Consider the following 26,796-nt stretch of genomic DNA (forward strand, 5'->3'; position numbering starts at 1 on the left):
AATTAACCTGCCCTTAAAATTAGACTGTTCATGTCTGTCAGTGAGCAAACTTACAAAATCAGCAAGGGATCAAATAATTATTTCCCTCACTGTATATATTTCGCTGTTCGAAATGTCAAGTTATGAAGCAACACTGATTGTGACTCAATTTCTCCTGCTGTTATGTAAATGGAACAAACAACAGCTAGAAATGATCAGCAATTACCAAGACAGCCTTAGGGGCCCGCTACACATAGCGATATCGCTAGCAATATCACTGTAACGTCACCGATTTTGTGACATAGCAGCGATATTGCTAGCGATATCGCTATGTCTGATACTTACCTCCGACCGGCTCCCCCGCTGCTCATCGCTGGTTGCGCGAAAACGTCCTGGACCGTTTCTCATCGGGCGCTTCCTGCTGGACTTCCTGTGGCGCCGATGAGCGACGTGTGGACGCGGGCGGGAGGACGTCAGGATCGCCGCGTCTGACAGGTAAGTAACGACCCCTGCTATGTCGCTGGTGAGACCTGCCTGTGTGGCAGCTCACTAGCGACCACCTAGCGATGCTCCAGCGATCCATATTGTTGTCTGGATCGCTGGTGCATCGCTAAGTGTAACGGTACCATTAGAAAGGATTAGTTCTGCACGGGGTGACCACAAACCATTTCTCTGTTCTCATTTTTTTCACTGTTTTGGTAAGTTTTGCATTTTGCCATTGCTCACACCCCTAGCGGTACTGTGTAGTAGCATGTGGCGGTGTCTACAACCCACTCAAGTTGCTCATGTAGTGCAGCTCATCCAGGATATCACACCAATGCGGGCTGTGGCAAGAAGAGTAGCTGTGTCTGACAGAACAGTGTCCAGAGTATGGAGAAGATACCAGAAGACAGGCCAGTACACCAGGAGACGTGGGGGGGGGGGGGGGGGGGCACTAGGAGGGCTACAACCCAGCAGCAGGACCGCTGTCACCTCCTTTATGCAAGGAGGAACAGGAAAAATACCAGAGCCATGAAAAATTACCTACAGCAGGCCACTAACATCCATGCGTCTACTCAAACTGTCAGAAACAGACTCCATGAGGGTGGTACGAGGGCCCAATGTCCATAAGTGGGTGTTGTGCTTACAGCCCAACACAGTGCAGGGCGATTGACAGATTCGACATAGGCACCCTGTGCTCTTCACGGATGAAAGCAGGTTCACACTGAGCACTGACAGACTGGAGATATCGTAGACAACATTTGGCTGCCTGCAACATCCTCCAGCATGAGCAGTTTGGCAGAGGGTCAGTAATGGTGTGGAGAGGCATTTCTTTGGAGGCCTGCACAGCCCTCCATGCGCTAGCCACAGATGCCCTGACTGCAATTAGTTACCGGGATGAGATCCTCAGACCCATTGTGAGAACATATGCAGGTGCACTGGGCCCTGGGCTCCTTCTGATGCATGACAACGCATGTGGCTGAACAAGATATGATGTCCCAGATGGGCAGGAACTGCTGATACACATCAGCAGTTCCTGCACATCTGGGACATCATATCTCGCTCATTCCACCAACACCACATTGCACCACAGACTGCCCAGGAGTTTTCTAATGCTTTATTCCAGGTCTGGGAAGAGATCCTTCAGAACATTCGTCGCCTCATCAGGAGCATGCCCAGACAATGTAGGGAGGTCATACAGGTACATGGAAGCCACGCACTAGTAAACATCATTTCCTTGTCTTGAGGCATTTCCACTGAAGTAGGATCAGCCTGTACTTTGATTTTCCACTTCGAATTTCAGTGTCATTCCAAATCCAGACCTCAATGGGATATTAATTTTGAATTACACTGATCCTTTATGTTTTATTGTTCTCAACGCATTCCACTGTGTAACGAATAAAGATTTGCAACTGGAATATTTCATTCAGTGATATCCAGGATGTAGGGATTTTCCCTTTATTTTTTTGAGCAGTGTATATGTACACATCCAGCCAGGAACACACAGTGGGGAAAGTAAGTATTTGATACACTGACAAGTTTGCAAGTTTTCCCACCTAGAAAGAATGGAGAGGTGTGTGACTTTTATTGTAGGAACACTTCAACTGTGAGAGACAGAATCTAAAAATAAAATCACACTGTATGATTTTTAAATAATTAATTTGCATTGTATAGTACGAGGGAAGCATTTGGTCACCGAACAACAAGAATTCTGGCTCCCACAGACCTGTTAGTTTTTCTGTAAGAAGACTGCTACTTTGCACTCATTACTAGTATTAATTGCACCTATTTGAACTCGTTACCTGTATAAAAAGAATATAAAAGACACCTATCCACACACTCAATCACACTCCAACCACTCCACCATGGCTAAGACCAAAGAGCTGTCTAAGACACCAGGGACAAAATTGTAGACCTGCACAAGGCTGGGATGGGCTATAGGACAATATGCAAGCCGAGTGAGAAGGCAACTGTTGGCACAATTATAAGAAAATGGGAGAAACAAAAGACGACTGCCAATCGTCCTCGGTCTGGGGCTCCATTCCATGTAAGATCTCGCCTCGTGGGGTAAGGATGATTCTAAGTAAGGTAAGGAATCAGCCGATAACTACATGGGAGGATCGGATCAATGACCTGAAGAGAGCTAGGACCCCAGTCTCAAACACTACCATTAGTAATACACGGATTAAAATCCTGCAGGGAACGCAAGGTCCTCCTGCTCACGCCAGCACACATCCAGGCCTGTTTTAAGTTCACCAATGACCACCTGGATGATCCAGAGGAGGCATGGAAGAAGGTCATGTGGTCAGATGAGAGCAAAATAGAACTTCTTGGTATCAACTCCACTTGCCGTGTTAGGAGAAAGAAAAAGGATGAGTACTACCCCAACAACACCATCCCAAACGTCAAGCATTGTGGGGGAAACAACATACTTTGGGAGTGCTAATCTGCCAAGGGGACAGGACATCTGCACCGTATTGAAGGGAGGATGGATGGGGTTATTTACTGAGAGATTTTGGCCAACAATTTCCTTCCCTCATTAAGAGCATTGAACATGGGTCATGGCTGGGTCTTCCAACATGACAATTACCCGAAACATTCAGCCAAGGCAACTAAGGAGTGGCTCCGTAAGAAGCTTTTCAAGGTCCTGGAGTGGACTGACCAGTCTCCAGACCTGCACCCTATAGAAAATCTTTGGAGGAAGCTGAAACTCAAAGTTGCCCAGTGACAGCCCAGAAACCTGAAAGATCTGGGGAAGATCTGTATGAAGGAGTGGGCCAAAATCCCTGCCGCAGTGTGTGCAAACTTGGTCAAGAACTACAGGAAACATCTGACCGCTGAAATTGCAAATAAAGGTTTCTGTACCAAATATCAAGTTCTGCTTTTCTATTGTATCAAATACTTATTTGCAATAAAATGCAAATTAATTATGTAACAATCATACAATGTGATGCAGGGGTGGCATTTATGCACATGTAATCGAAGTACATGTATCAAAGTACTACTGGCAGTTATAACATGGATGAATGTGACACGCATCTCTATTCTCTTTATACAGGTAACCAGCTTTTCCAATCTCTGCTCTGAATCCACTCCTGTGTCTCCATTCAATGTCAGCAAGCAGTTAATCCTGAATGCTATCTATGTGTTTTCAACTCTGCAAGCTTATATCTGGTATATAGTTTTTTTTTTCAACTTACTCTGCTTGTCACCTTATGTTGTGAGGTCAAGAAACTTTTCAAAGTGCTTTATGATCCATGTAGTGCTGGACATGTGTTTATTTGACCACAACACTTTATTGGGTCCTGGTGTCTCAATTTAGTGTGATTGATTAACGAGAAGAGAGAGAGCAAAAAAATAAAAAAAAAAAAATCTTAGCCTTAACCTCCTATATATTCAGACCTAGCTAAGGGGAGCATTTATGCAGGGGTGGCATTTATGCACATGTAATCGAAGTACATGTATCAAAGTACTACTGGCAGTTATAACATGGCAGGAGACAGGTAAGACATTTATATACATCTACTCCCTGTACATTAGGAGTACAACAAATATATACCATATGCATTTGTGTAATTTTTATCCTGGCCGATGCATTCACACACACCCACCGCCCTGGCATTAACTCTCTACACTCTATCCATATCGGCCCCTCGCTCCTTTCCTCTCCTACGTATAGCATTCACGCTCTTTTCACATTGTTAAATTGCACAGATCCAGTCAGTCCAACCATTCAACATCAGAGACGCTCTCACAAATCACTTAACCATCTGCTCACTCTTTCTATCCTCCTTCTCCTAGTCGCAGGAGACATTGCTCCCAACCCTGGTCCCCCATGTTATAGAAAGTCAAACCCCCCGACTGCTACACTTAGAAACCCCTCTAATCTTATTAATATTCCTTGCATGCCATCTGTCTCTCTTAATTGTGCACTTTGGAATTCTCGCTCAGTGTGTAACAAACTCTCCTTCATCCATGACTTTTTCCTTTCTAATTCTCTTAACCTCCTGGCTCTTACTGAAACCTGGATCCAGCAGTCAGACACTACCGCTGCTGCTGCTCTTTCATACGGGGGGCTACAATTCTCTTATACCCCAAGATCAGACAGTAGAGCAGGTGGAGGCGTTGGTCTGCTCCTATCACCAAAATGTACCTTTCAGGTTATCCCTCAAGTACCCTCACTAGTCTTCCCTTCTTTTGAGGTCCATGCCGTCAGACTCTACACCCCCTTCTCCATGCGAGTGGCGGTGGTGTATCGTCCTCCCGGCCCCTCCCATCAGTTCCTGGATCATTTTGCCACTTGGCTTCCACATTTTCTCTCCTGTGACATCCCTACCCTCATCATGGGAGATTTCAATATCCCCATTGCTCTTCCCCTCTCCCCATCTGCTACTCACCTTTTATCTCTAACCTCCTCGTTTGGCCTTTCGCAGCTTACTAATTCTCCAACGCATGAAGACGGAAACTCCCTCGACTTGATCTTCTCTCGGCTTTGTGCAGTGGATGATTTTGCAAACTCCCCTCTCCCGCTCTCTGACCACAGTCTTCTTTCATTCTCTATCAAGAACTGCCAGGCCGCTCAAGGCACCCCCACTGTCCAGACTTATAGAAACATACAGGCCTTTAACACCCAGAAACTTATGAAGAACTTGCAGTCTTCATTGGCCCCTATCTCCTCCCTCTCATGTCCTGATTCTGCATTGAAGCATTACAATGAAACACTTCAAAGTGCCCTGGATGAATTTGCACCTCCTATACCTAGAACACCACAACGCAGACGGCGACAGCCCTGGCACACGGTGCAAACACGTTTCCTCCAGCGGTGCTCCAGGTGCGCCGAACGTTTGTGGAGAAAATCCAATTTACACGAAGATTTCATCCATTTTAAGTTTATGCTTAGAACATACAACACTGCCCTTCACCTCTCCAAACAAAACTATTTCAACACCCTCATCACCTCACTGTCCAATAACCCTAAACGTCTCTTTGACACTTTTCATTCTCTACTCAACCCAAGAGTACAGGCCCCAACCACGGAGCTCCGAGCTGACGATCTAGCCAATTACTTCAAAGAAAAAATTTACCAGATTCGACAGGAAATTATCTCCCAATCACCTCATACCATGCAATGTCCTCCCTCCCCCACTGCATCTAGCTCACTCTCTGATTTTCAACCAGTCACAGAAGAAGCAAGCAGGCTCCTTGCATTTTCTCGCCCAACTACTTGCACCAGTGACCCATTTCCGTCACATCTCCTCCAGTCCCTGTCCCCTGCTGTCAGCCCTCACCTAACTAAAATATTTAACCTCTCTCTTCTGGTATTTTTCCCTCCTCATTTAAGCATGCCATCATACATCCACTACTTAAAAAACCATCCCTCGACCAAAACTGTGCTGCTAACTATAGACCTGTCTCTAATCTTCCCATCATCTCTAAACTCCTGGAACGTCTGGTCCACTACCGTCTTATCCGCTATCTCTCAGAAAACTCTGTTCTCGACCCTCTCCAATCCGGTTTCCGCTCTTTACACTCCACTGAAACTGTCCTCACCAAAGTCTCTAATGATCTGCTAACAGCTAAATCAAATGGTCATTACTCCATGCTAATTCTCTTGGATCTCTCTGCAGCATTCGACACTGTGGATCATCAGCTCCTCCTCACTATGCTCCGTTCTATTGGCCTCAAGGACACCGTTCTCTCCTGGTTCTCATCCTATCTCTCCGACCGCTCCTTTACTGTATCTTTTGCCGGTTCCTCCTCCTCTCACCTTCCCCTTACTGTTGGGGTCCCCCAAGGATCGGTTCTAGGCCCCCTCCTCTTCTCCTTGTACACTGCCCCTATTGGTCAAACAATCAGTAGATTTGGTTTCCAGTACCATCTCTATGCTGATGACACCCAATTATACGCTTCTTCTCCTGACATCACGCCAGCCTTTCTAGAAAACACCGGCGATTGTCTAAACGCTGTGTCTAACATCATGTCCTCACTATATCTGAAACTGAACCTGTCAAAGACTGAACTCCTGGTGTTTCCTCCCTCTACTAATGTACCTATACCCGACATTGCTATTTCTGTGTGTGGTTCCACTATTACTCCCCAGCAACAGGCCCACTGTCTTGGGGTCATACTTGATTCCGAGCTTTCCTTTGCCCCCCACATTCGATCAGTGGCTCGCTCTTGTCATCTGCACCTCAAAAACATTTCTAGAATTCGACCTTTTCTTACTTTTGACTCTGCAAAAACTCTTACTGTTTCTCTTATTCATTCTCGTCTGGACTATTGTAACTCTCTTCTAATCGGTCTCCCTCTTACCAAACTCTCCCCTCTCCAATCTGTATTGAATGCTGCAGCCAGGATCATATTCCTCACCAATCGTTACACCGATGCCTCTACCTTGTGCCAGTCATTACACTGGCTACCCATCCACTCCAGAATTCAGTATAAACTTATTACCCTCACCCACAAAGCCCTCCATGGCTCAGCACCACACTACATCTCCTCCCTTGTTTCAGTATACCACCCTACCCGCGCCCTCCGTTCTGCTGATGACCTGAGGTTAGCATCCTCAATAGTCAGAACCTCCCACTCCCGTCTCCAAGACTTTACACTCTTCCCCTGGAAAACCAGGGGAAGAGTCTTGAGGAGATCATTTGCATATTCCCAGTGCCTTCTGGGATAAGTGAAGAGTCTCCGCGAGCTCAACGATCACTGGGTTTTGGCCGTTGCAGCTGAAAAGAGGAAATCGGAAAAACCGCGCCTCATGTTTCATCGTTTTTAAGAAATCTCAAGATGGAAGAGGCCAGGAGCCATTTGGTGAGCTGCATTTCTTGCTACATGTTCACAGACTTACCAGTGGAAAAGCCAAACTTCACATGCCACAAATGCAAGCTTGTGTCCCTGTTGGAGGAAAAGTTGCAAAATCTCGAAGAGAGGTTAGCTACGTTGAAGATCATTAAGGAACGTGAAGAGTTCTTGGACAGAGCAGAATTATCTCTTCATGTTACAGAAAGAGAAGAAATTCGAAGTGCACCTGAAGAAACAGAGGAATGGAGACATGTGACCCAGAGAAGCAGGAGGATCAGGAGGCAGTCAGCACCCATACTGCTCAGAAACCAGTACCAGGCTCTCACGCAGGAAAACAATGAAGAAATACATCAGGATAAGACTTTGCCAACAAGCAGCAACCTTGTACGCCTTCAGAGTCCTCCTGGATGGAGAAAGAAAAATGTTGTGAAGAAGAAACGGAGAGTGGTGGTCATGGGGGATTCCCTGTTGAGAGGAACTGAGGCCGCTATCTGCAGACCGGATATTACTTCAAGAGAAATGTGTTGTCTTCCAGGTGCAAAAATTAAAGATGTGTCTGACAGGATATCAGGACTCTTCAGACCTACAGATGACTACCCATTCCTGCTACTACATGTGGGGACAAATGACACTGCAAGAAACGACCTGGAAACCATCTGCAGAGACTTGAAGACTTAGGCAAGAAAGTGAAAGAACTGGGAGCGCAGGTGGTCTTCTCTTCCATCCTCCCAGTGGATGGCCATGGAACAAGGAGGTGGAATAAGATTCTGCAGGTGAACAACTGGCTACGTCGATGGTGCCGTCAGCAACGATTTGGATTTCTGGATCACGGAGTGAACTACTTATACGATGGACTACTTGCTAGAGATGGGGTGCACCTTACGAAGACTGGTAAGCATGTATTTGGAAGTCGCCTTGCTACACTTGTAAGGAGAGCTTTAAACTAGAACAACATGGGAAGGGAAGCAAAAGACCAGAAAAAGCCATACACCTGACAAATGCTATTGAGAACTCTGCTATTAGAAGTGGAAAGGAAGAACAAAGACAAAAGAATCTAATTAATAAAAATATTGGAGAAAGAGAAACCAATCACAAACTAAAATGTTTCTATACTAATGCACAAAGCATGGGCAACAAACAAGGAGAATTGGAACTACTAACACAGGAAAAGAAATATGATGTCATTGGAATCACTGAAACTTGGTGGGACAATACACATGATTGGAATACAAGACTAGAAGGATACAACTTATTTGCAAGAAACAGACTTGATAAACGAGGAGGGGGTGTCGCATTGTATGTTAGAAACGCGTATATCTGCACAGAGATTGAAGCTTCAGAGACTGGGAGTTCTGTGGAAACTGTTTGGGTAAGAATACAAGGACAGAACAATGGAAAGGACACCATTGTAGGCATTTACTACAGGCCGCCTGTGCAAGCTGAAGCTATGGATGAACTCTTTATGCATCAAATGGCCAAGTTCTCCAAAAAATATGACATAGTTGTCATGGGAGATTTCAACTATCCAGACATTTGTTGGGAATCTCTCTCAGGCAAAACTAACAGGTCAAGGAAGTTCTTATCCTCTCTTGCTGACAACTTTATCTTCCAAAAGGTAAGGGAGAAAACAAGGGGAACTGCTACCTTGGATTTAATCCTTATAAACAGGGAGGAAATGGTTGATGAGGTAAAAGTGGCTGGGACCCTAGGAGGTAGCGACCATGCTATTTTAGAATTTTGGATAACTAGAGGCGGAAGACCTGTGAAGACTCAGACGTCAAGGTTAGATTTCAGAAAGGCAGATTTTAAGGGATTCAGAAAGAGAATTGGAGGGATCCAATGGCTGGATATCCTTAAAGATAAAAATGTCCAGGAAGGATGGGAAATCTTGAAAAATGAAATTCTCAAAGCACAGTTGTTAACAATTCCGAAAAGAGGGAAGAATAGGAAGCAGTTAAGGAAACCAGGATGGATGAACACAGAACTTAAGCACATGCTAAAAAAGAAGAAAAAAATGTTTATAAAATGGAAAGAGGGAGGCATATCTAAAGAAGAATATAATGCTGTCTGCAGAACCTGCAGGGCACAAATCAGATTAGCTAAAGCTGAAAATGAATTGAGGCTTGCAAGAGATGTCAAAAGCAATAATAAAGGATTTTGGGGATATGTCAAAAGTAAAAGAAAAGTCAAAGATGCTATAGGATTTTTACAGGATGAAAATGATGAAATGGTAAGACAGGATGTTGAGAAGGCTGAACTTTTAAATTCCTATTTTGCATCTGTTTTCTCTCAGAAAGGAAATGTAACATCAACTGTTATTCACTGTCCTATTAAGGGAATAGAAGAATCCAGGATATCTATAAACAGAAAGATAGTGAGGAAACACTTAGCTAGCCTAAATGAATTCAAGTCTCCAGGTCCAGATGAATTACACCCCAGAGAACTGAAGGAGATAGCAGAAGAAATTTTTGAACCCCTCTCTATAATCTTTGAAAATTCTTGGAGAACAGGAGAAGTGCCAGAAGACTGGAGAAGAGCAAATGTTGTTCCTATCTTCAAAAAGGGGAAGAAGGTGGACCCAGGTAACTATAGGCCGGTGAGTCTGACTTCTATAGCAGGAAAGATCTTTGAACAAATTATTAAACAACATGTATGTCAATACCTGGATAAGAATGAAGTGATTAAACAGAGTCAGCATGGGTTTGTAACTAATAAGTCATGTCAGACTAACTTAATTTCCTTCTATGACGGTATCACTGATTGGGTGGATCAAGGAAATGCTGTAGATATAGTATATCTTGACTTCAGCAAAGCATTTGACAAAGTCTCTCATACAATCCTTATTGAAAAAATGATTAAGTATGGAATGGACAAGGCAACTGTTAGGTGGATTCATAACTGGCTTAGTGATCGGACCCAAAGAGTGGTCGTAAATGGCTGCACATCCAGTTGGAAGAATGTCTCAAGTTGGCTCTGTCCTGGGCCCTGTATTGTTCAACATCTTTATCAACGATTTAGATGAAGGAATTGAGGGTAAACTGATTAAATTTGCTGATGACACAAAGCTAGGAGGGATAGCTAATACTAGAGAAGAGAGAGAGAGAGGATTCAAAAAGATTTAAATAAACTGGAGAAGTGGGCAGCAACAAACAGAATGGTTTTTAACAGGGAGAAATGCAAAGTACTACATCTGGGCAATAAAAATGGAAAAAGCATATATAGAATGGGAGGAATAGGGCTAAGTGACAGCACATGTGAAAAAGACTTGGGTATACTAATAGATCACAGACTGAATATGAGTCAACAGTGTGATGCAGCAGCAAAAAAGGCAAATGCAATTCTAGGATGTATTAACAGAAGCATACAGTCTAGATCACGTGAAGTCATTATTTCCCTCTACTCCTCTTTGGTCAGACCTCATCTGGAATATTGTGTCCAGTTTTGGGCACCACATTTTAAAAAAGACATCAACAAACTGGAGCAAGTTCAGAAAAGAGGGACCAGAATGGTGACCGGTCTGCAAACCCTGTCTTATGAGGAAAGGTTGCAGGATTTGGGAATGTTTAGTTTGCAAAAGAGAAGACTGAGAGGAGACTTAATAGCTGTCTACAAATATCTAAAGGGCTGTCACATTGTAGAAGGATCAACTTTATTCTCATTTGCACAAGGAAAGACTAGAAGCAATGGGATGAAACTGAATGGGAGGAGACACAGATTAGATATTAGAAAAAACTTTTTGACAGTTAGAGTGATCAATGAGTGGAACAGGCTGCCACGAGAAGTGGTGAGTTCTCCTTCAATGGAAGTCTTCAAACAGAGGCTAGACAGACATCTGACTGGGATGATTTAGCGAATCCTGCTTTGAGCGGGGGGTTGGACCAGATGGCCCAGGAGGTCCCTTCCAACTCTACGATTCTATGATTCTATGATACACGTGCCGCGCCAATTCTTTGGAATGTACTTCCCAGGTCAATACGATTAGTCCCCAATCCCCAAAATTTTAAGCGTGCCCTGAAAACGCATTTATTCAGACTGGCCTATCGCCTCAACATATTAACCTAATCTATCCCTATGTGGCACAGCCAAAAGTTTTACCATAACCAGGTTCCCCGCATCATGTTCCCACATGCTTTATGCCTCCATTAGCCCTCTGCGTCTGTACTGTTACACACTTAACATTATGGCTGGTCCATACAATCAGGGCAACTGTTACCACCCAGCTTTCGTGTCTACCTCTTTCCTCATAGATTGTAAGCTTGCGAGCAGGGCCCTCTTTCCTCTTGGCATTTGTTATAATCTACTGTATGTGATTATTGTTATGCTGTAATGTCTATTGTCTGTACGAATCCCCTCTGAAATGTAAAGTGCTGCGGAATATGTCGGCGCTATAAAAATAAAATTTATTATTATTATTTTCTGATTTTTTATGTTTAGATTCTGTCACTCACAGTTGAAGTGTACCTACGATAAAAATTACAGACCTCTCCATTCTTTACATACATACCCTTACAGCTCAAGAAGCAGTGCTGAAATCTGCAAGTCTGGACTCCACTAAAGTGACCCTGAAATACATACCCGTCATCCTCAGCGAGGCGTTCGATCTTCATTGCAAGTTCAGAGTTTGGAGTAGAATCCAAAAATTGTTCCGAGGTGCTAAAAGGAAAATGCAAACCATGACTGACAGATCGGGAGTTGTAGACCACACCCACCATCAACTGAATTTATAAGGAATGCACTACCAGCTGAGGCAGGATCACCACTTAGGGGTACATACAACCAGAGGCCTGGGTGCTAAACTCATTCTCATCTACCGGCACCCGCCCGGATCCTGTGCAGGTCGCTCCATCAGCAGAAGCAGGTCACTGTTCCACCAACCGTCGGACTGCTATGGCCTACGATTGGCTACCGCGGTCAGGTGACTTGAGAAGTGCTTCATAGACTGTTTATAAAGGCACCCTGCTCAGTCACCTGAGCACTGCAGTCAATCAAAGGCCATAGCGAGCTCGATCTGCACCTGGTCTCTGCGGAGAATGTAGAGCAGCCTGTACTGGACCCAGGTGGGGGTCTGTAGGTGGCTGAATGAATTTATGTTTTATATATCTAATCCCATGAAGAACATTTTTGTCTTGCCCGCAAAAATAGCTTTTATAAAAGATTAATACCATTAAGATTACATGTAGCAGTGTCAAATAGGAAGAGCCTGAATTCACAACTAAATGCAGAAGAGCCAGAAGTCAGAAGGCACATTCACAAAGAAAAGACATTAATAGCTTTGACATTTAAAGGGGAAGGTCCAACGGTGAACATTGGTGGTCAACTAGAGACCTCTCTCAGCAGCATCTTTCGCTTTTGTCCTACCTTACGCCATGTATGTTCTGATGAACAAATACAATATTAACATACGACAGTGTCGCAGAGTCCTCAGCACAAAGGGTCATTATAAAAGAATTCATCACTTGTTCTATCAGGGATGGTGGGCTAAAAAATAAGACCCCCAACAATGTATTCGGTGAGGCCTTACCAAGACACAATATTATCCTGGATCAGCTTCTCAGACGATGCAGCTTGTCCAACCTACAGATAAAAGTAATAAAAAAATGTATGCAGAAGCTTCAGTGATCTGCTTGCACGGGCCAATAACCTATTAAAATTCTAGGTCACTGGTTTCCACAAGCTCTTCTCCCCTACTGTGCCCACACCAGGATGTGGGAACATATTCCGCCGCAAAAACAGGGCCTCATCTACCTCCACCAAAAACGCAGAGGTGGCAACGCATGTGCGGTTGTCTCCTCCATGTCGCCATCTGTGCATTGGGCCACGATGGTGGTCAGCATCATGTCCTCACAGCACTGGGATCCACTCCGCAAAGACTTTCCATGTCCTCCCACCCTGAATAGGTGTCCCGATAGGAAACTTAGGTCGTAATACAGTGAAAACCGATGTACAGCGCCGCAAAATATGCCGGCGAGATATCAACAGTAGGAAATATTATCTCTACATACTTTTTGTCTCTGGAGGGTGCAGCTCTCTCATGCAAGGAATAAAAAATAAATAAAATCACCATTTCCAGGTAGCTGAAATCACACAGCTTTTTAGAGCTAAATTAAAGCGAATCTGTCAGCAGTTTTGGCCGATATAAGATGCCGCCTCCTGCTTGCTTCATGGCTATCCAGCATCGCGCTCCTGCGCAGGGGTACTTTGTCTGCCATGTTGGGGGCAGAGTAGTACGCCTGCGCAGGAGCGCGATGCCAGGGAGCCTGTTAAGCAAGAAAGAGGGTGGCCTCGCAAGAAGTTCGGAGGGGCCGGACACAGACCTGCGACACCTATCGGACGGGACGATTATAGAATGCTGTAGATAAGCCCTGAAAGGCAGCGGCCGCATCTTATACCGGCCAAAACTGCTAACAGGTTCCCTTTAAATTTGGGATTTTAGGTTTTGATTCTTTTTGCCCAATTCTGGATTTCACCCTTCCACAGACAGCACGTGGTTGTGGGTGTTCCCTGCCATATTTACTAGGAGTATTTCAGTTGGTAACCAGTCTGGTGTGAACACAGCCGTACAGTTTGGAGGTCCCTCCTCCTGTAACATTACTTACTTCCATACGATCATTGTGTGACTGGTAACAAGAAGAGGCTTTGTTCTTTTTTCTGGGCTCTTCTTTACCGTGTTCTCTTTTTTGGTCTCCCTTAAACTTTTGCTTTCTAAACACAAGAGAAAATAAATGAGCTGGGAGCGCCACCTGCAGGCCTAAATGTGGTAGTGCAAGCAATTGGTAAAAAAGACAGACTGAAAAGTGCAATGTAAAGAGTTTAGCCACATAATCACAAACATGAAAAACACCCCATGGGATTAAGTGGTTGGAGCTGGAAATGACCTGTCAACAGTGGGGAATCTGCCACTTGATATCAGGCATCTCGTCCGATCTAACTTAACAGCTTTGCTGGGAATTTTCTGACTCTGCAATATATAAACAGTCAGTAACTTAAAGGGGCGCGCCACTCTGGACAATCCTTTACATCAGGAAGGACCAATGACAATAGTAAAATTAGAGGAAAGCTTCTGCCAGGACCCCAGAGAGCAGCAATAAACTGAAGAACCAAATAACAGATGCTTAATAACCCTGCAACATCCCTGCAGGGAGGATAAAGATTTGCATCTGTTCCTGAATAATTAAAATATTTTTTTCATATAAAGAATTCTAAGTGTTTTGGATGGAAGGAGCACTTAACCAACTGCCTCCCGGATTTGTCTCCCAGTACGTTGTCGCCTCTTTGGCTTGGTTGACAGCTCAATCTCTGATTTCTTTGCCTGTCTTCACACAGGCTGTCAATCAAGCTAAAGAGGCAGGTGCTGGGAGGGGAAACGACCTCAGGAGGCAGAGAATTGGGAAGTGGTCTGTAAAGATTGGAACCCACGTCCCTTATTACTCTAATGAACCAAACTTACAGCTCAGAGAGCTCTGCAGCAATCTTGGCCCAATTCACATTGATGACACTGCGTGAAAACAAAGGGGACGGACACCACTGTCAATGAGCAGCCAACAGAAAGGGCACTATACCAGTTTTAGATTCTCCGCTTTCTGGCAAAGAACTTCCTCAGCCACCATTATCTAGAAAAAAAAAAAAAAAAAAAAACATTTTATCCACAGTCACAATTCAGTTTTTTTCCTTGTGAATAGACAAAGCTGAGATATAATGGGGGACCCAGGGGGCCTCGAAGCCTCTCACCCCACAGTCAGTGTTAGTGAGAGCTGAACACATCCACCCGCAGAAATCCAGATATAACCTATGAAGTGCTGGAAATCACTGCTGAGCGGTGAGAGACTACGAAGACTGATCACTTACCAACTAGACACAGATCAGAGGCGCCCCCCGCAGCTGAGACAGAGACCCCACATGTGCACAGCATATTATAAGTCAGAAACAACGCTCCCTCCAGAGCAGCGAATACAACACACAGGGGCACATAACCTCACCCAACAATACACCATCCCCAAATTATATCTAATCATTGAGGATCAGTCAGAGGCTGATAACAGGGAGTAATAGATTGGGTGGATCAAGGAAATGCTGTAGATATAGTATATCTTGACTTCAGCAAAGCATTTGACAAAGTATCTCATACAATCCTTAATGAAAAAATGACTAAGTATGGAATGGACAAGGCAACTGTTAGGTGGATTCATAACTGGCTTAGTGATCGGACCCATAGAGTGGTCGTAAATGGCTGCACATCCAGTTGGAAGAATGTCTAAAGTGGGGTACCACAGGGCTCTGCCCTGGGCCCTGTATTGTTCAACATCTTTATCAACGATTTAGATGAAGGAATTGAGGGTAAACTGATTTAATTTGCTGATGACACAAAGCTAGGAGGGATAGCTAATACTAGAGAAGAGAGAGGATTCAAAAAGATATAAATAAACTGGAGAAGTGGGCAGCAACTAACAGAATGGTTTTTAACAGGGAAAAATGCAAAGTACTACATCTGGGCAATAAAAATGAAAAAAGCATATACAGAATGGGAGGAATAGGCCTAAGCAACAGCACATGTGAAAAAGACTTGGGTATACTAATAGATCACAGACTGAATATGAGTCAACAGTGTGATGCATCAGCAAAAAAGGCAAATGCAATTCTAGGATGTATTAACAGAAGCATACAGTCTAGATCACGTGAAGTCATTATTTCCCTCTACTCCTCTTTGGTCAGACCTCATCTGGAATATTGTGTCCAGTTTTGGGCACCACATTTTAAAAAAGACATCAACAAACTGGAGCAAGTTCAGAAAAGAGCAACCAGAATGGTGACCGGTCTGCAAACCCTGTCTTATGAGGAAAGGTTGCAGGATTTGGGATTGTTTAGTTTGCAAAAGAGAAGACTGAGAGGAGACTTAATAGCTGTCTACAAATATCTAAAGGGCTGTCACATTGTAGAAGGATCAACTTTATTCTCATTTGCACAAGGAAAGACTAGAAGCAATGGGATGAAATTGAATGGGAGGAGGCACAGATTAGATATTAGAAAAAACTTTTTGACAGTTAGAGTGATCAATGAGTGGAACAAGCAGCCACGAGAAGTGGTGAGTTCTCCTTCAATGGATGTCTTCAAACAGAGGCTGGACAGACATCTGACTGGGATGATTTAGTGAATCCTGCTTTGAGCAGGGGGTTGGACCAGATGGCCCAGGAGGTCCCTTCCAACTCTACGATTCTATGATTCTAGTCTCCTGTCCTACAGTCTCCTCTCACCAGTAATGGCTGATAACGGGGAGTAATAGATTGTAGTCTCCTGTCCTACAGTCTCCTCCCCCAGTAATGGCTGATAACGGGGAGTAATAGATTGTAGTCTCCTGTCCTACAGTCTCATCCCCAGTAATGGCTGATAACGGGGAGTAATAGATTGTAGTCTCCTGTCCTACAGTCTCCTCTCACCAGTAATGGCTGATAACGGGGAGTAATAGATTGTAGCCTCCTGTCCTACAGTCTCCTCCCCCAGTAATGGCTGATAACGGGAGTAATAGATTGTAGCCTCCTGTCCTACAGTCTCCTCCCCCAGTAATGGCTGATAACAGGGAGTAATAGATTGTAGTCTCCTGTCCTACAGTCTCCTCCCCCAGTAATGGCTGATAACGGGGAGTAATAGATTGTAGTCTCCTGTCCTACAGTCTCCTCCCCCAGTAATGGCTGATAACGGGGAGTAATAGATTGTAGTCTCCTGTCCTACAGTCTCCTCCCCCAGTAATGGCTGACACCAGGGAGTAATAGATTGTAGTCTCCTGTCCTACAGTCTCCTCCCCAGTAATGGCTGACACCAGGGAGTAATAGATTGCAGTCTCCTGTCCTACAGTCTCCTCCCCCAGTAATGGCTGACACCAGGGAGTAATAGATTGCAGTCTCCTGTCCTACAGTCTCCTCCCCAGTAATGGCTGATAACGGGGAGTAATAGATTGTAGTCTCCTGTCCTACAGTCTCCTCCCCAGTAATGGCTGATAACGGGGAGTAATAGATTGTAGTCTCCTGTCCTACAGTCTCCTCCCCAGTAATGGCTGATAACAGGGAGTAATAGATTGTAGTCTCCTGTCCTACAGTCTCCTCCCCAGTAATGGCCGATAACGGGGAGTAATAGATTGTAGTCTCCTGTCCTACAGTCTCCTCCCCAGTAATGGCTGATAACAGGGAGTAATAGATTGTAGTCTCCTGTCCTACAGTCTCCTCCCCAGTAATGGCTGATAACAGGGAGTAATAGATTGTAGTCTCCTGTCCTACAGTCTCCTCCCCAGTAATGGCTGATAACAGGGAGTAATAGATTGTAGTCTCCTGTCCTACAGTCTCCTCCCCCAGTAATGGCTGATAACAGGGAGTAATAGATTGTAGTCTCCTGTCCTACAGTCTCCTCCCCAGTAATGGCTGATAACAGGGAGTAATAGATTGTAGTCTCCTGTCCTACAGTCTCCTCCCCAGTAATGGCTGATAACAGGGAGTAATAGATTGTAGTCTCCTGTCCTACAGTCTCCTCCCCAGTAATGGCCGATAACGGGGAGTAATAGATTGTAGTCTCCTGTCCTACAGTCTCCTCCCCAGTAATGGCCGATAACGGGGAGTAATAGATTGTAGTCTCCTGTCCTACAGTCTCCTCCCACAGTAATGGCTGATAACAGGGAGTAATAGATTGTAGTCTCCTGTCCTACAGTCTCCTCCCCAGTAATGGCTGATAACAGGGAGTAATAGATTGTAGTCTCCTGTCCTACAGTCTCCTCCCCCAGTAATGGCTGATAACAGGGAGTAATAGATTGTAGTCTCCTGTCCTACAGTCTCCTCCCCAGTAATGGCTGATAACAGGGAGTAATAGATTGTAGTCTCCTGTCCTACAGTCTCCTCCCCAGTAATGGCTGATAACAGGGAGTAATAGATTGTAGTCTCCTGTCCTACAGTCTCCTCCCCAGTAATGGCCGATAACGGGGAGTAATAGATTGTAGTCTCCTGTCCTACAGTCTCCTCCCCAGTAATGGCCGATAACGGGGAGTAATAGATTGTAGTCTCCTGTCCTACAGTCTCCTCCCACAGTAATGACTGACACCAGGGGGCCATTGGCTACAGTCTAGGTCTCTTCCCCAGGTCCACACAGGGCTGCCCGGCACATACCCGCCGCTCTCGGCTTCTCACCTCTCCATCCCCGGGGGCGGAGGTCTCGGTCCGGGGCTCAGTCACACGCAGCCCTCCCGTTTTCCCGCTCTCGGAAGCTCAGCCTCTGCGGGACGTGACGTCACACCCTGCCGTACTATTTCCGGTCCTGCGTACTACTGACGCGACGCCAGGCCGGAAAGTGAATTACGTCATTACGTTGCCAAGGTTACAAGAGCGTCAGGACTGAAACGTCAGAATGTGCGGAGGAGGCGGAGCTACAAGTGTGGCCTGCTGGGTGCAGTAGTGCATGTCCCAGCATGCATCGGAGGGTTATAAATAGCTGCTGGACCTGTAATGCCACTGGTGTCCAGTCAGGTGCTGCAAAAATCTCAATCAGAGACCTCCATGAGGACAGGCCCGGCGCTGTGACTGCAGGTGTGAGCGCCCCCTGGGGGTCTGCAGGCTCTGGAAGCCATGACGTTCCGTTCTTAGGTCAGCTGATTGCCAAGGAGGCCTGTGATTGGCTGCAGCGGTCAGGTGACTGGATCGTGACATTTTCCAAGGTATACGAGGTGGGGTTCCGGGTACGTGACCGCTGCAGCCAATCACAGGCATGCTCAGCTGACCTAACAACAGGATGTCATTGGCACCGATCGCAGAGGAGACCCCCGGAGCGTCCTGTACGGGGTCCACGGAAGCTGCGAGCCCCACTGCTTACATGTCACATATAAAGGGGTTTTCCTGTCCTGTGTGTCCTCTGCACTGTGGATGCAGTTTAAAGAACTCTACAAGCATTTCTTTACTCACCCTCCCCGGGTCCAGCGCTGAGCCTCCGACACTGCTCCCCATCTGTTATTGTGGACAGCACTGCAGCTAATCACTGCCAGCTAATCGGGCAGAGCTGCTGAGTGCACTGACTAGCTGCAGCGGTATCAACGTGACGTCAGCACTCCCAACAACAGAGTCTGGGCGGAGACTGTGCTGGACCGTGGAAGGGAGATCCACGGGATAGGGAGGGGGGCGCTCTGTGTCTGGTGATGTGTATGGGGGGGACACTCTGTGTCTGGTGATGTGTATGGGGGGGGCGCTCTGTGTCTGGTGATGTGTATGGGGGGGGCTCTCTGTGTATGGGGGGGGCGCTCTGTGTATGGGGGGGGCGCTCTGTGTATGGGGGGGCGCTCTGTCTGGTGATGTGTATGGGGGGGGCGCTCTGTGTCTGGTGATGTGTATGGGGGGGGCGCTCTGTGTCTGGTGATGTGTATGGGGGGGGCTCTCTGTGTATGGGGGGGGGCGCTCTGTGTCTGGTGATGTGTATGGGGGGGCGCTCTGTGTATGGGGGGGGCGCTCTGTGTCTGGTGATGTGTATGGGGGGGCGCTCTGTGTATGGGGGGGGCGCTCTGTGTCTGGTGATGTGTATGGGGGGGCGCTCTGTGACTGGTGATGTGTATGGGGGGGGCTCTCTGTGTATGGGGGGGGGCGCTCTGTGTCTGGTGGTGTGTATGGGGGGGGCTCTCTGTATGGGGGGGGCGCTCTGTGACTGGTGATGTGTATGAGGGGCGCTCTGTGTCTGGTGATGTGTATGAGGGGCGCTCTGTGTCTGGTGATGTGTATGAGGGGCGCTCTGTGACTGGTGATGTGTATGAGGGGCGCTCTGTGTCTGGTGATGTGTATGGGGGGGGCGCTCTGTGTCTGGTGATGTGTATGGGGGGGGCGCTCTGTGTATGGGGGGGGCGCTCTGTGTATGGGGGGGGTGCTCTGTGTCTGGTGATGTGTATGGGGGGGGCGCTCTGTGTATGGGGGGGCGCTCTGTGTCTGGTGATGTGTATGGGGGGGCGCTCTGTGTATGGGGGGGGCGCTCTGTGTCTGGTGATGTGTATGAGGGGCGCTCTGTGACTGGTGATGTGTATGAGGGGCGCTCTGTGACTGGTGATGTGTATGAGGGGCGCTCTGTGTCTGGTGATGTGTATGGGGGGGGCGCTCTGTGTCTGGTGATGTGTATGGGGGGGGCGCTCTGTGTATGGGGGGGGCGCTCTGTGTATGGGGGGGGCGCTCTGTGTCTGGTGATGTGTATGGGGGGGGCGCTCTGTGTATGGGGGGGCGCTCTGTGTCTGGTGATGTGTATGGGGGGGCGCTCTGTGTATGGGGGGGGCGCTCTGTGTCTGGTGATGTGTATGGGGGGGGCTCTCTGTGTATGGGGGGGCGCTCTGTGTATGGGGGGGCGCTCTGTGTCTGGTGATGTGTATGGGGGGGGCTCTCTGTGTATGGGGGGGCGCTCTGTGTCTGGTGATGTGTATGGGGGGGCGCTCTGTGTATGGGGGGCGCTCTGTGTATGGGGGGGGCGCTCTGTGACTGGTGATGTGTATGAGGGGCGCTCTGTGTATGGGGGGCGCTCTGTGTATGGGGGGGGCGCTCTGTGACTGGTGATGTGTATGAGGGGCGCTCTGTGTCTGGTGATGTGTATGGGGGGGGGCGCTCTGTGTCTGGTGATGTGTATGGGGGGGGCGCTCTGTGTCTGGTGATGTGTATGAGGGGGGCGCTCTGTGTATGGGGGGGCTCTCTGTGTATGGGGGGGGCGCTCTGTGTCTGGTGATGTGTATGAGGGGGCGCTCTGTGTATGGGGGGGACGCTCTGTGTATGGGGGGGGCGCTCTGTGTCTGGTGATGTGTATGGGGGGGCGCTCTGTGACTGGTGATGTGTATGAGGGGCGCTCTGTGTCTGGTGATGTGTATGGGGGGGCGCTCTGTGTCTGGTGATGTGTATGGGGGGGCGCTCTGTGTCTGGTGATGTGTATGGGGGGGCTCTCTGTGTATGGGGGGGGCGCTCTGTGTATGGGGGGGGCGCTCTGTGTCTGGTGATGTGTATGGGGGGGCGCTCTGTGTATGGGGGGGGCTCTCTGTGTATGGGGGGGGCGCTCTGTGTCTGGTGATGTGTATGGGGGGGGCGCTCTGTGTATGGGGGGGGCTCTCTGTGTATGGGGGGGGCGCTCTGTGACTGGTGATGTGTATGAGGGGCGCTCTGTGTCTGGTGATGTGTATGGGGGGGGCGCTCTGTGTATGGGGGGGCGCTCTGTGTCTGGTGATGTGTATGGGGGGGGCGCTCTGTGTCTGGTGATGTGTATGAGGGGGGCGCTCTGTGTCTGGTGATGTGTATGAGGGGGGCGCTCTGTGTCTGGTGATGTGTATGAGGGGGGCGCTCTGTGTCTGGTGATGTGTATGGGGGGGGCGCTCTGTGTCTGGTGATGTGTATGAGGGGGGCGCTCTGTGTCTGGTGATGTGTATGAGGGGGGCGCTCTGTGTCTGGTGATGTGTATGAGGGGGGCGCTCTGTGTCTGGTGATGTGTATGAGGGGGGCGCTCTGTGTCTGGTGATGTGTATGAGGGGGGCGCTCTGTGTCTGGTGATGTGTATGAGGGGGGCGCTCTGTGTCTGGTGATGTGTATGAGGGGGGCGCTCTGTGTCTGGTGATGTGTATGAGGGGGGCGCTCTGTGTCTGGTGATGTGTATGAGGGGGGCGCTCTGTGTCTGGTGATGTGTATGGGGGGGGCGCTCTGTGTCTGGTGATGTGTATGGGGGGGGCGCTCTGTGTCTGGTGATGTGTATGGGGGGGGCGCTCTGTGTCTGGTGATGTGTATGGGGGGGGGGCGCTCTGTGTCTGGTGATGTGTATGGGGGGGGGCGCTCTGTGTCTGGTGATGTGTATGGGGGGGGGCGCTCTGTGTCTGGTGATGTGTATGGGGGGGGGCGCTCTGTGTCTGGTGATGTGTATGGGGGGGGCGCTCTGTGTCTGGTGATGTGTATGGGGGGGGGCGCTCTGTGTCTGGTGATGTGTATGGGGGGGGGCGCTCTGTGTCTGGTGATGTGTATGGGGGGGGGCGCTCTGTGTCTGGTGATGTGTATGGGGGGGGGCGCTCTGTGTCTGGTGATGTGTATGGGGGGGGGCGCTCTGTGTCTGGTGATGTGTATGGGGGGGGGCGCTCTGTGTCTGGTGATGTGTATGGGGGGGGGCGCTCTGTGTCTGGTGATGTGTATGGGGGGGGGCGCTCTGTGTCTGGTGATGTGTATGGGGGGGGGGCGCTCTGTGTCTGGTGATGTGTATGGGGGGGGCGCTCTGTGTCTGGTGATGTGTATGGGGGGGCGCTCTGTGTCTGGTGATGTGTATGGGGGGGGCGCTCTGTGTCTGGTGATGTGTATGGGGGGGGCGCTCTGTGTCTGGTGATGTATTCTATAATGTAAAATGCTGTGGAATATGTTGGCGCTATAGAGGGGGTGCTCAGGGTCTTGTGTATGTAGGGGGCATTCTGAGTCTGGTGATGTGTTTGGGCGGTGCTCAGGGTCTGGTGTTGTGTATGGTGGACTCTGTGTCTTATATTGTGTAAGGGTATGTGCACACGGTGCAGATTTTAGTGCCGATCCGCAGCAGGTCCGCAAGCATTGTACAGTACAATGCAAATCAATGAAATTTCAAATCCGCAGTGCACATGCTGCGGATTTATTCCGTGCAGATTTGCTGCGGTTTTAAATCCGCAGCATGTCAATTCTTTCTGCAGATTCCGCAGCGGTTTGACATCTGTTCCATTGTCCAGGTGTCAAGCCGCAGGCAAAACGCAGGTCACTTTACCTGCAGTTTTACCTGCAAATCCGCGCAGAAAAATCCGCAGCTCAATCCGCACTGTGTACTCACCCTAAAGGTGACAGCCACACTAATGTCATGTTTCTTAGCCAATTACAAGTGATCACACCTGATTTTATAGATGCCTCATGATTAACCCTTTACCTCATTTATATCATTTTTTTATGTTTTGGCACTTTTATACAATAAAAACTATTTTATAGAAAAAAATATTTTTGCATCGCTTTATTCTGCGATCTATAACTTTTTATTTTTCCAGTGTATGGCAGCTCGCTTTTTGCGCAACAGGCTGACGTTTTCAGCGGTACCATGTTTATTTCTATCCGTCTTTTTGATTGCGTGTTATTCCACTTTTTGTTCGGTGGTATGATGATAAAGCATTTTTTTTGCCTTGTTTTTTTAACGGTGTCCACTGAAGTGGTTAACTAGTCGGACAGTTTTATACGTTGGGTTGTTACGGACGCGGTGATACCAAATATGTGCACTTTTATAGTTGTTTTTTTTTTTTTTTTTTTTTTTTATACAAATATTGATTTTTTTTATTATTATTTTTAAAATATTTTTACAATTATTTAAAAAAAAATGTATTTAATTGTAAGGCCGGGGTCACACTGGCGAGGAATACGGCCGAGTGAGAGGCGCTAAAAGCACGCATTACACACGGACCAATGATTCTCTATGGGGTCCCTCGCACCAGCCGTATATTTCACATCCGTATTCTACGCTCCGTGCTAATCGCAGCATGCTGCCCGTAGTACGCCAATGCAAGTCTATGGGTGCGCAAAAAATACGGATTACACACGGACCAGACGTGTGACCTGCGAGAAATACGCACCCGGTGTCTTTTAGCAAAGCCGGCAATTCAGTGCACGATACAGTAAACTCACACTGACAGGTTTAATAAAGAAACCAAAGAATAGATATAGACACAGAATATATATATATATAGATATACATATATATGTGTCTATATCCTTTGGTTTCTGTTAGAAACCCTGTCATTGGGCTCCATTATATGTCCATTTTGCAAGCCTGCGAGAAAATCTTGCCATACAGATTACATACGGATGATTACATGCACAAAATACGTGACCGCGCCTTGATTACGGATGACATACGGAGCACGGTTTAGGGGCCATTCATCCGTATTACGCATGTTAAATACTGACCGTATTTTGCGTCGGTTAGTGTGACCCCGGCCTAACTTTTACACTTTGTCCCACTATGGGACACTCATTTTGTGCAGGCTGATCGCTTATATGATATTCAGATCTGCATGCTATATAAGCTGTCAGTGCTGCACACTGTGCACACTGTCATCAGAGACGCTGCGATCATGTTTGATAGCAGTGTGCCGGGGGTTAAAGTCACTTAGTGCCGGGTGTCAACTGTGAGAATCGGCTGATACCCGGCCGCGATCAGCCGCGCTCCCTCCGGCAGCAAAAGGCTGCCATCTGCTGGAGCAGAGCGATAGAGGAGGGTAACGAGTTGTGAGAGCTTTGTAATGCTGCCATCTACTGGAGCAGAGCGATAGTGGAGGGTAACAGGTTGTGAGAGCTTTGTAATGCTGCCATCTACTGGAGCAGAGCGATAGTGGAGGGTAACAGGTTGTGAGAGCTTTGTAATGCTGCCATCTACTGGAGCACAGCGGTAGTGGAAGGTAACAGGTTGTGAGAGCTTTGTAATGCTGCCATCTGCTGGAGCAGAGCGACAGTGGAGGGTAACGAGTTGTGAGAGCTTTGTAATGCTGCCATCTACTGGAGCAGAGCGGTAATGGAGGGTAACAGGTTGTGAGAGCTTTGTAATGCTGCCATCTACTGGAGCAGAGCGATAGTGGAGGGTAACAGGTTGTGAGAGCTTTGTAATGCTGCCATCTACTGGAGCAGAGCGGTAATGGAGGGTAACAGGTTGTGAGAGCTTTGTAATGCTGCCATCTACTGGAGCAGAGCGGTAATGGAGGGTAACAGGTTGTGAGAGCTTTGTAATGCTGCCATCTACTGGAGCAGAGCGGTAGTGGAAGGTAACAGGTTGTGAGAGCTTTGTAATGCTGCCATCTACTGGAGCAGAGCAGTAATGGATGGTAACAGGTTGTGAGAGCTTTGTAATGCTGCCATCTACTGGAGCAGAGCGATAGTGGAGGGTAACAGGTTGTGAGAGCTTTGTAATGCTGCCATCTACTGGAGCAGAGCGATAGTGGAGGGTAACATGTTGTGAGAGCTTTGTAATGCTGCCATCTACTGGAGCAGAGCGATAGTGGAGGGTAACAGGTTGTGAGAGCGTTGTAAGGCTGCCATCTACTGGAGCAGAGCGATAGTGGAGAGTAACAGGTTGTGAGAGCTTTGTAAGGCTGCCATCTACTGGAGCAGAGCGATAGTGGAGGGTAACAGGTTGTGAGAGCTTTGTAATGCTGCCATCTACTGGAGCAGAGTGACAGTGGAGGATAACAGGTTGTGAGAGCTTTGTAATGCTGCCATCTACTGGAGCAGAGTGACAGTGGAGGGTAACAGGTTGTGAGAGCTTTGTAAGGCTGCCATCTACTGGAGCAGAGCGATAGTGGAGGGTAACAGGTTGTGAGAGCTTTGTAATGCTGCCATTTACTGGAGCAGAGCGACAGTGGAGGGTAACAGGTTGTGAGAGCTTTGTAATGCTGCCATCTACTGGAGCAGAGCGATAGTGGAGAGTAACAGGTTGTGAGAGCTTTGTAAGGCTGCCATCTACTGGAGCAGAGCGATAGTGGAGGGTAACAGGTTGTGAGAGCTTTGTAATGCTGCCATCTACTGGAGCAGAGCAGTAATGGAGGGTAACAGGTTGTGAGAGCTTTGTAATGCTGCCATCTACTGGAGCAGAGTGACAGTGGAGGGTAACAGGTTGTGAGAGCTTTGTAAGGCTGCCATCTACTGGAGCAGAGCGATAGTGGAGGGTAACAGGTTGTGAGAGCTTTGTAATGCTGCCATCTACTGGAGCAGAGCGGTAATGGAGGGTAACAGGTTGTGAGAGCTTTGTAATGCTGCCATCTACTGGAACAGAGCGATAGTGGAGGGTAACAGGTTGTGAGAGCTTTGTAATGCTGCCATCTACTGGAGCAGAGCGGTAATGGAGGGTAACAGGTTGTAAGAGCTTTGTAAGGCTGCCATCTACTGGAGCAGAGCGATAGTGGAGGGTAACAGGTTGTGAGAGCTTTGTAATGCTGCCATCTACTGGAGCAGAGCAATAGTGGAGGGTAACAGGTTGTGAGAGCTTTGTAATGCTGCCATCTACTGGAGCAGAGCGATAGTGGAGGGTAACAGGTTGTGAGAGCGTTGTAAGGCTGCCATCTACTGGAGGAGAGCGATAGTGGAGGGTAACAGGTTGTGAGAGCTTTGTAATGCTGCCATCTACTGGAGCAGAGCGATATATGGAGGGTAACAGGTTGTGAGAGCTTTGTAATGCTGCCATCTACTGGAGCAGAGCGATAGTGGAGAGTAACAGGTTGTGAGAGCTTTGTAAGGCTGCCATCTACTGGAGCAGAGCGATAGTGGAGGGTAACAGGTTGTGAGAGCTTTGTAATGCTGCCATATACTGGAGCAGAGCGATAGTGGAGGGTAACAGGTTGTGAGAGCTTTGTAATGCTGCCATCTACTGGAGCAGAGCGATAGTGGAGGGTAACAGGTTGTGAGAGCTTTGTAATGCTGCCATCTACTGGAGCAGAGCGGTAATGGAGGGTAACAGGTTGTGAGAGCTTTGTAATGCTGCCATCTACTGGAGCAGAGCGATAGTGGAGGGTAACAGGTTGTGAGAGCTTTG

At 47.6% G+C, this 26,796-nt stretch overlaps 2 protein-coding genes across 4 annotated transcripts in view; one reads left to right on the forward strand and one right to left on the reverse strand.

Annotated features, from left to right (window-relative positions):
• Window positions 1-18,643, reverse strand: part of TOP1MT (DNA topoisomerase I mitochondrial) — an 85,815-nt gene extending 67,172 nt beyond the window's left edge. The window contains exons 1-6 of one of the 3 annotated variants that reach the window (XM_073577351.1): window positions 18,426-18,643; window positions 14,823-14,873; window positions 14,139-14,221; window positions 13,860-13,965; window positions 12,785-12,837; window positions 11,839-11,916 (exon numbers count right to left, since the gene is read on the reverse strand). In XM_073577351.1, coding sequence (XP_073433452.1) covers window positions 11,839-11,916; window positions 12,785-12,837; window positions 13,860-13,965; window positions 14,139-14,221; window positions 14,823-14,870 — 368 coding nt within the window. In that variant the 5' untranslated portion in view covers window positions 14,871-14,873; window positions 18,426-18,643. Of the gene's footprint in view, window positions 1-11,838; window positions 11,917-12,784; window positions 12,838-13,859; window positions 13,966-14,138; window positions 14,222-14,710; window positions 14,874-18,425 lie in introns of all 3 variants that reach the window. The other 2 variants (XM_073577352.1, XM_073577353.1) reach the window with 2 other exon arrangements.
• Window positions 18,644-18,754: 111 nt separating this feature from the next.
• The window catches only part of RHPN1 (rhophilin Rho GTPase binding protein 1), a 118,896-nt gene continuing 110,854 nt past the window's right edge, over window positions 18,755-26,796 (forward strand). The window contains exon 1 of the mRNA XM_073577357.1: window positions 18,755-18,821. The gene's annotated coding sequence lies outside the window, so the exon portion shown is untranslated. The remainder of the gene's footprint in view (window positions 18,822-26,796) is intronic.

Source organism: Dendrobates tinctorius, unplaced genomic scaffold (genome assembly GCF_039654945.1).
Source record: "Dendrobates tinctorius isolate UK_male_01 unplaced genomic scaffold, ASM3965494v1 ptg000055l, whole genome shotgun sequence".
NCBI lineage: Eukaryota > Metazoa > Chordata > Amphibia > Anura > Dendrobatidae > Dendrobates > Dendrobates tinctorius.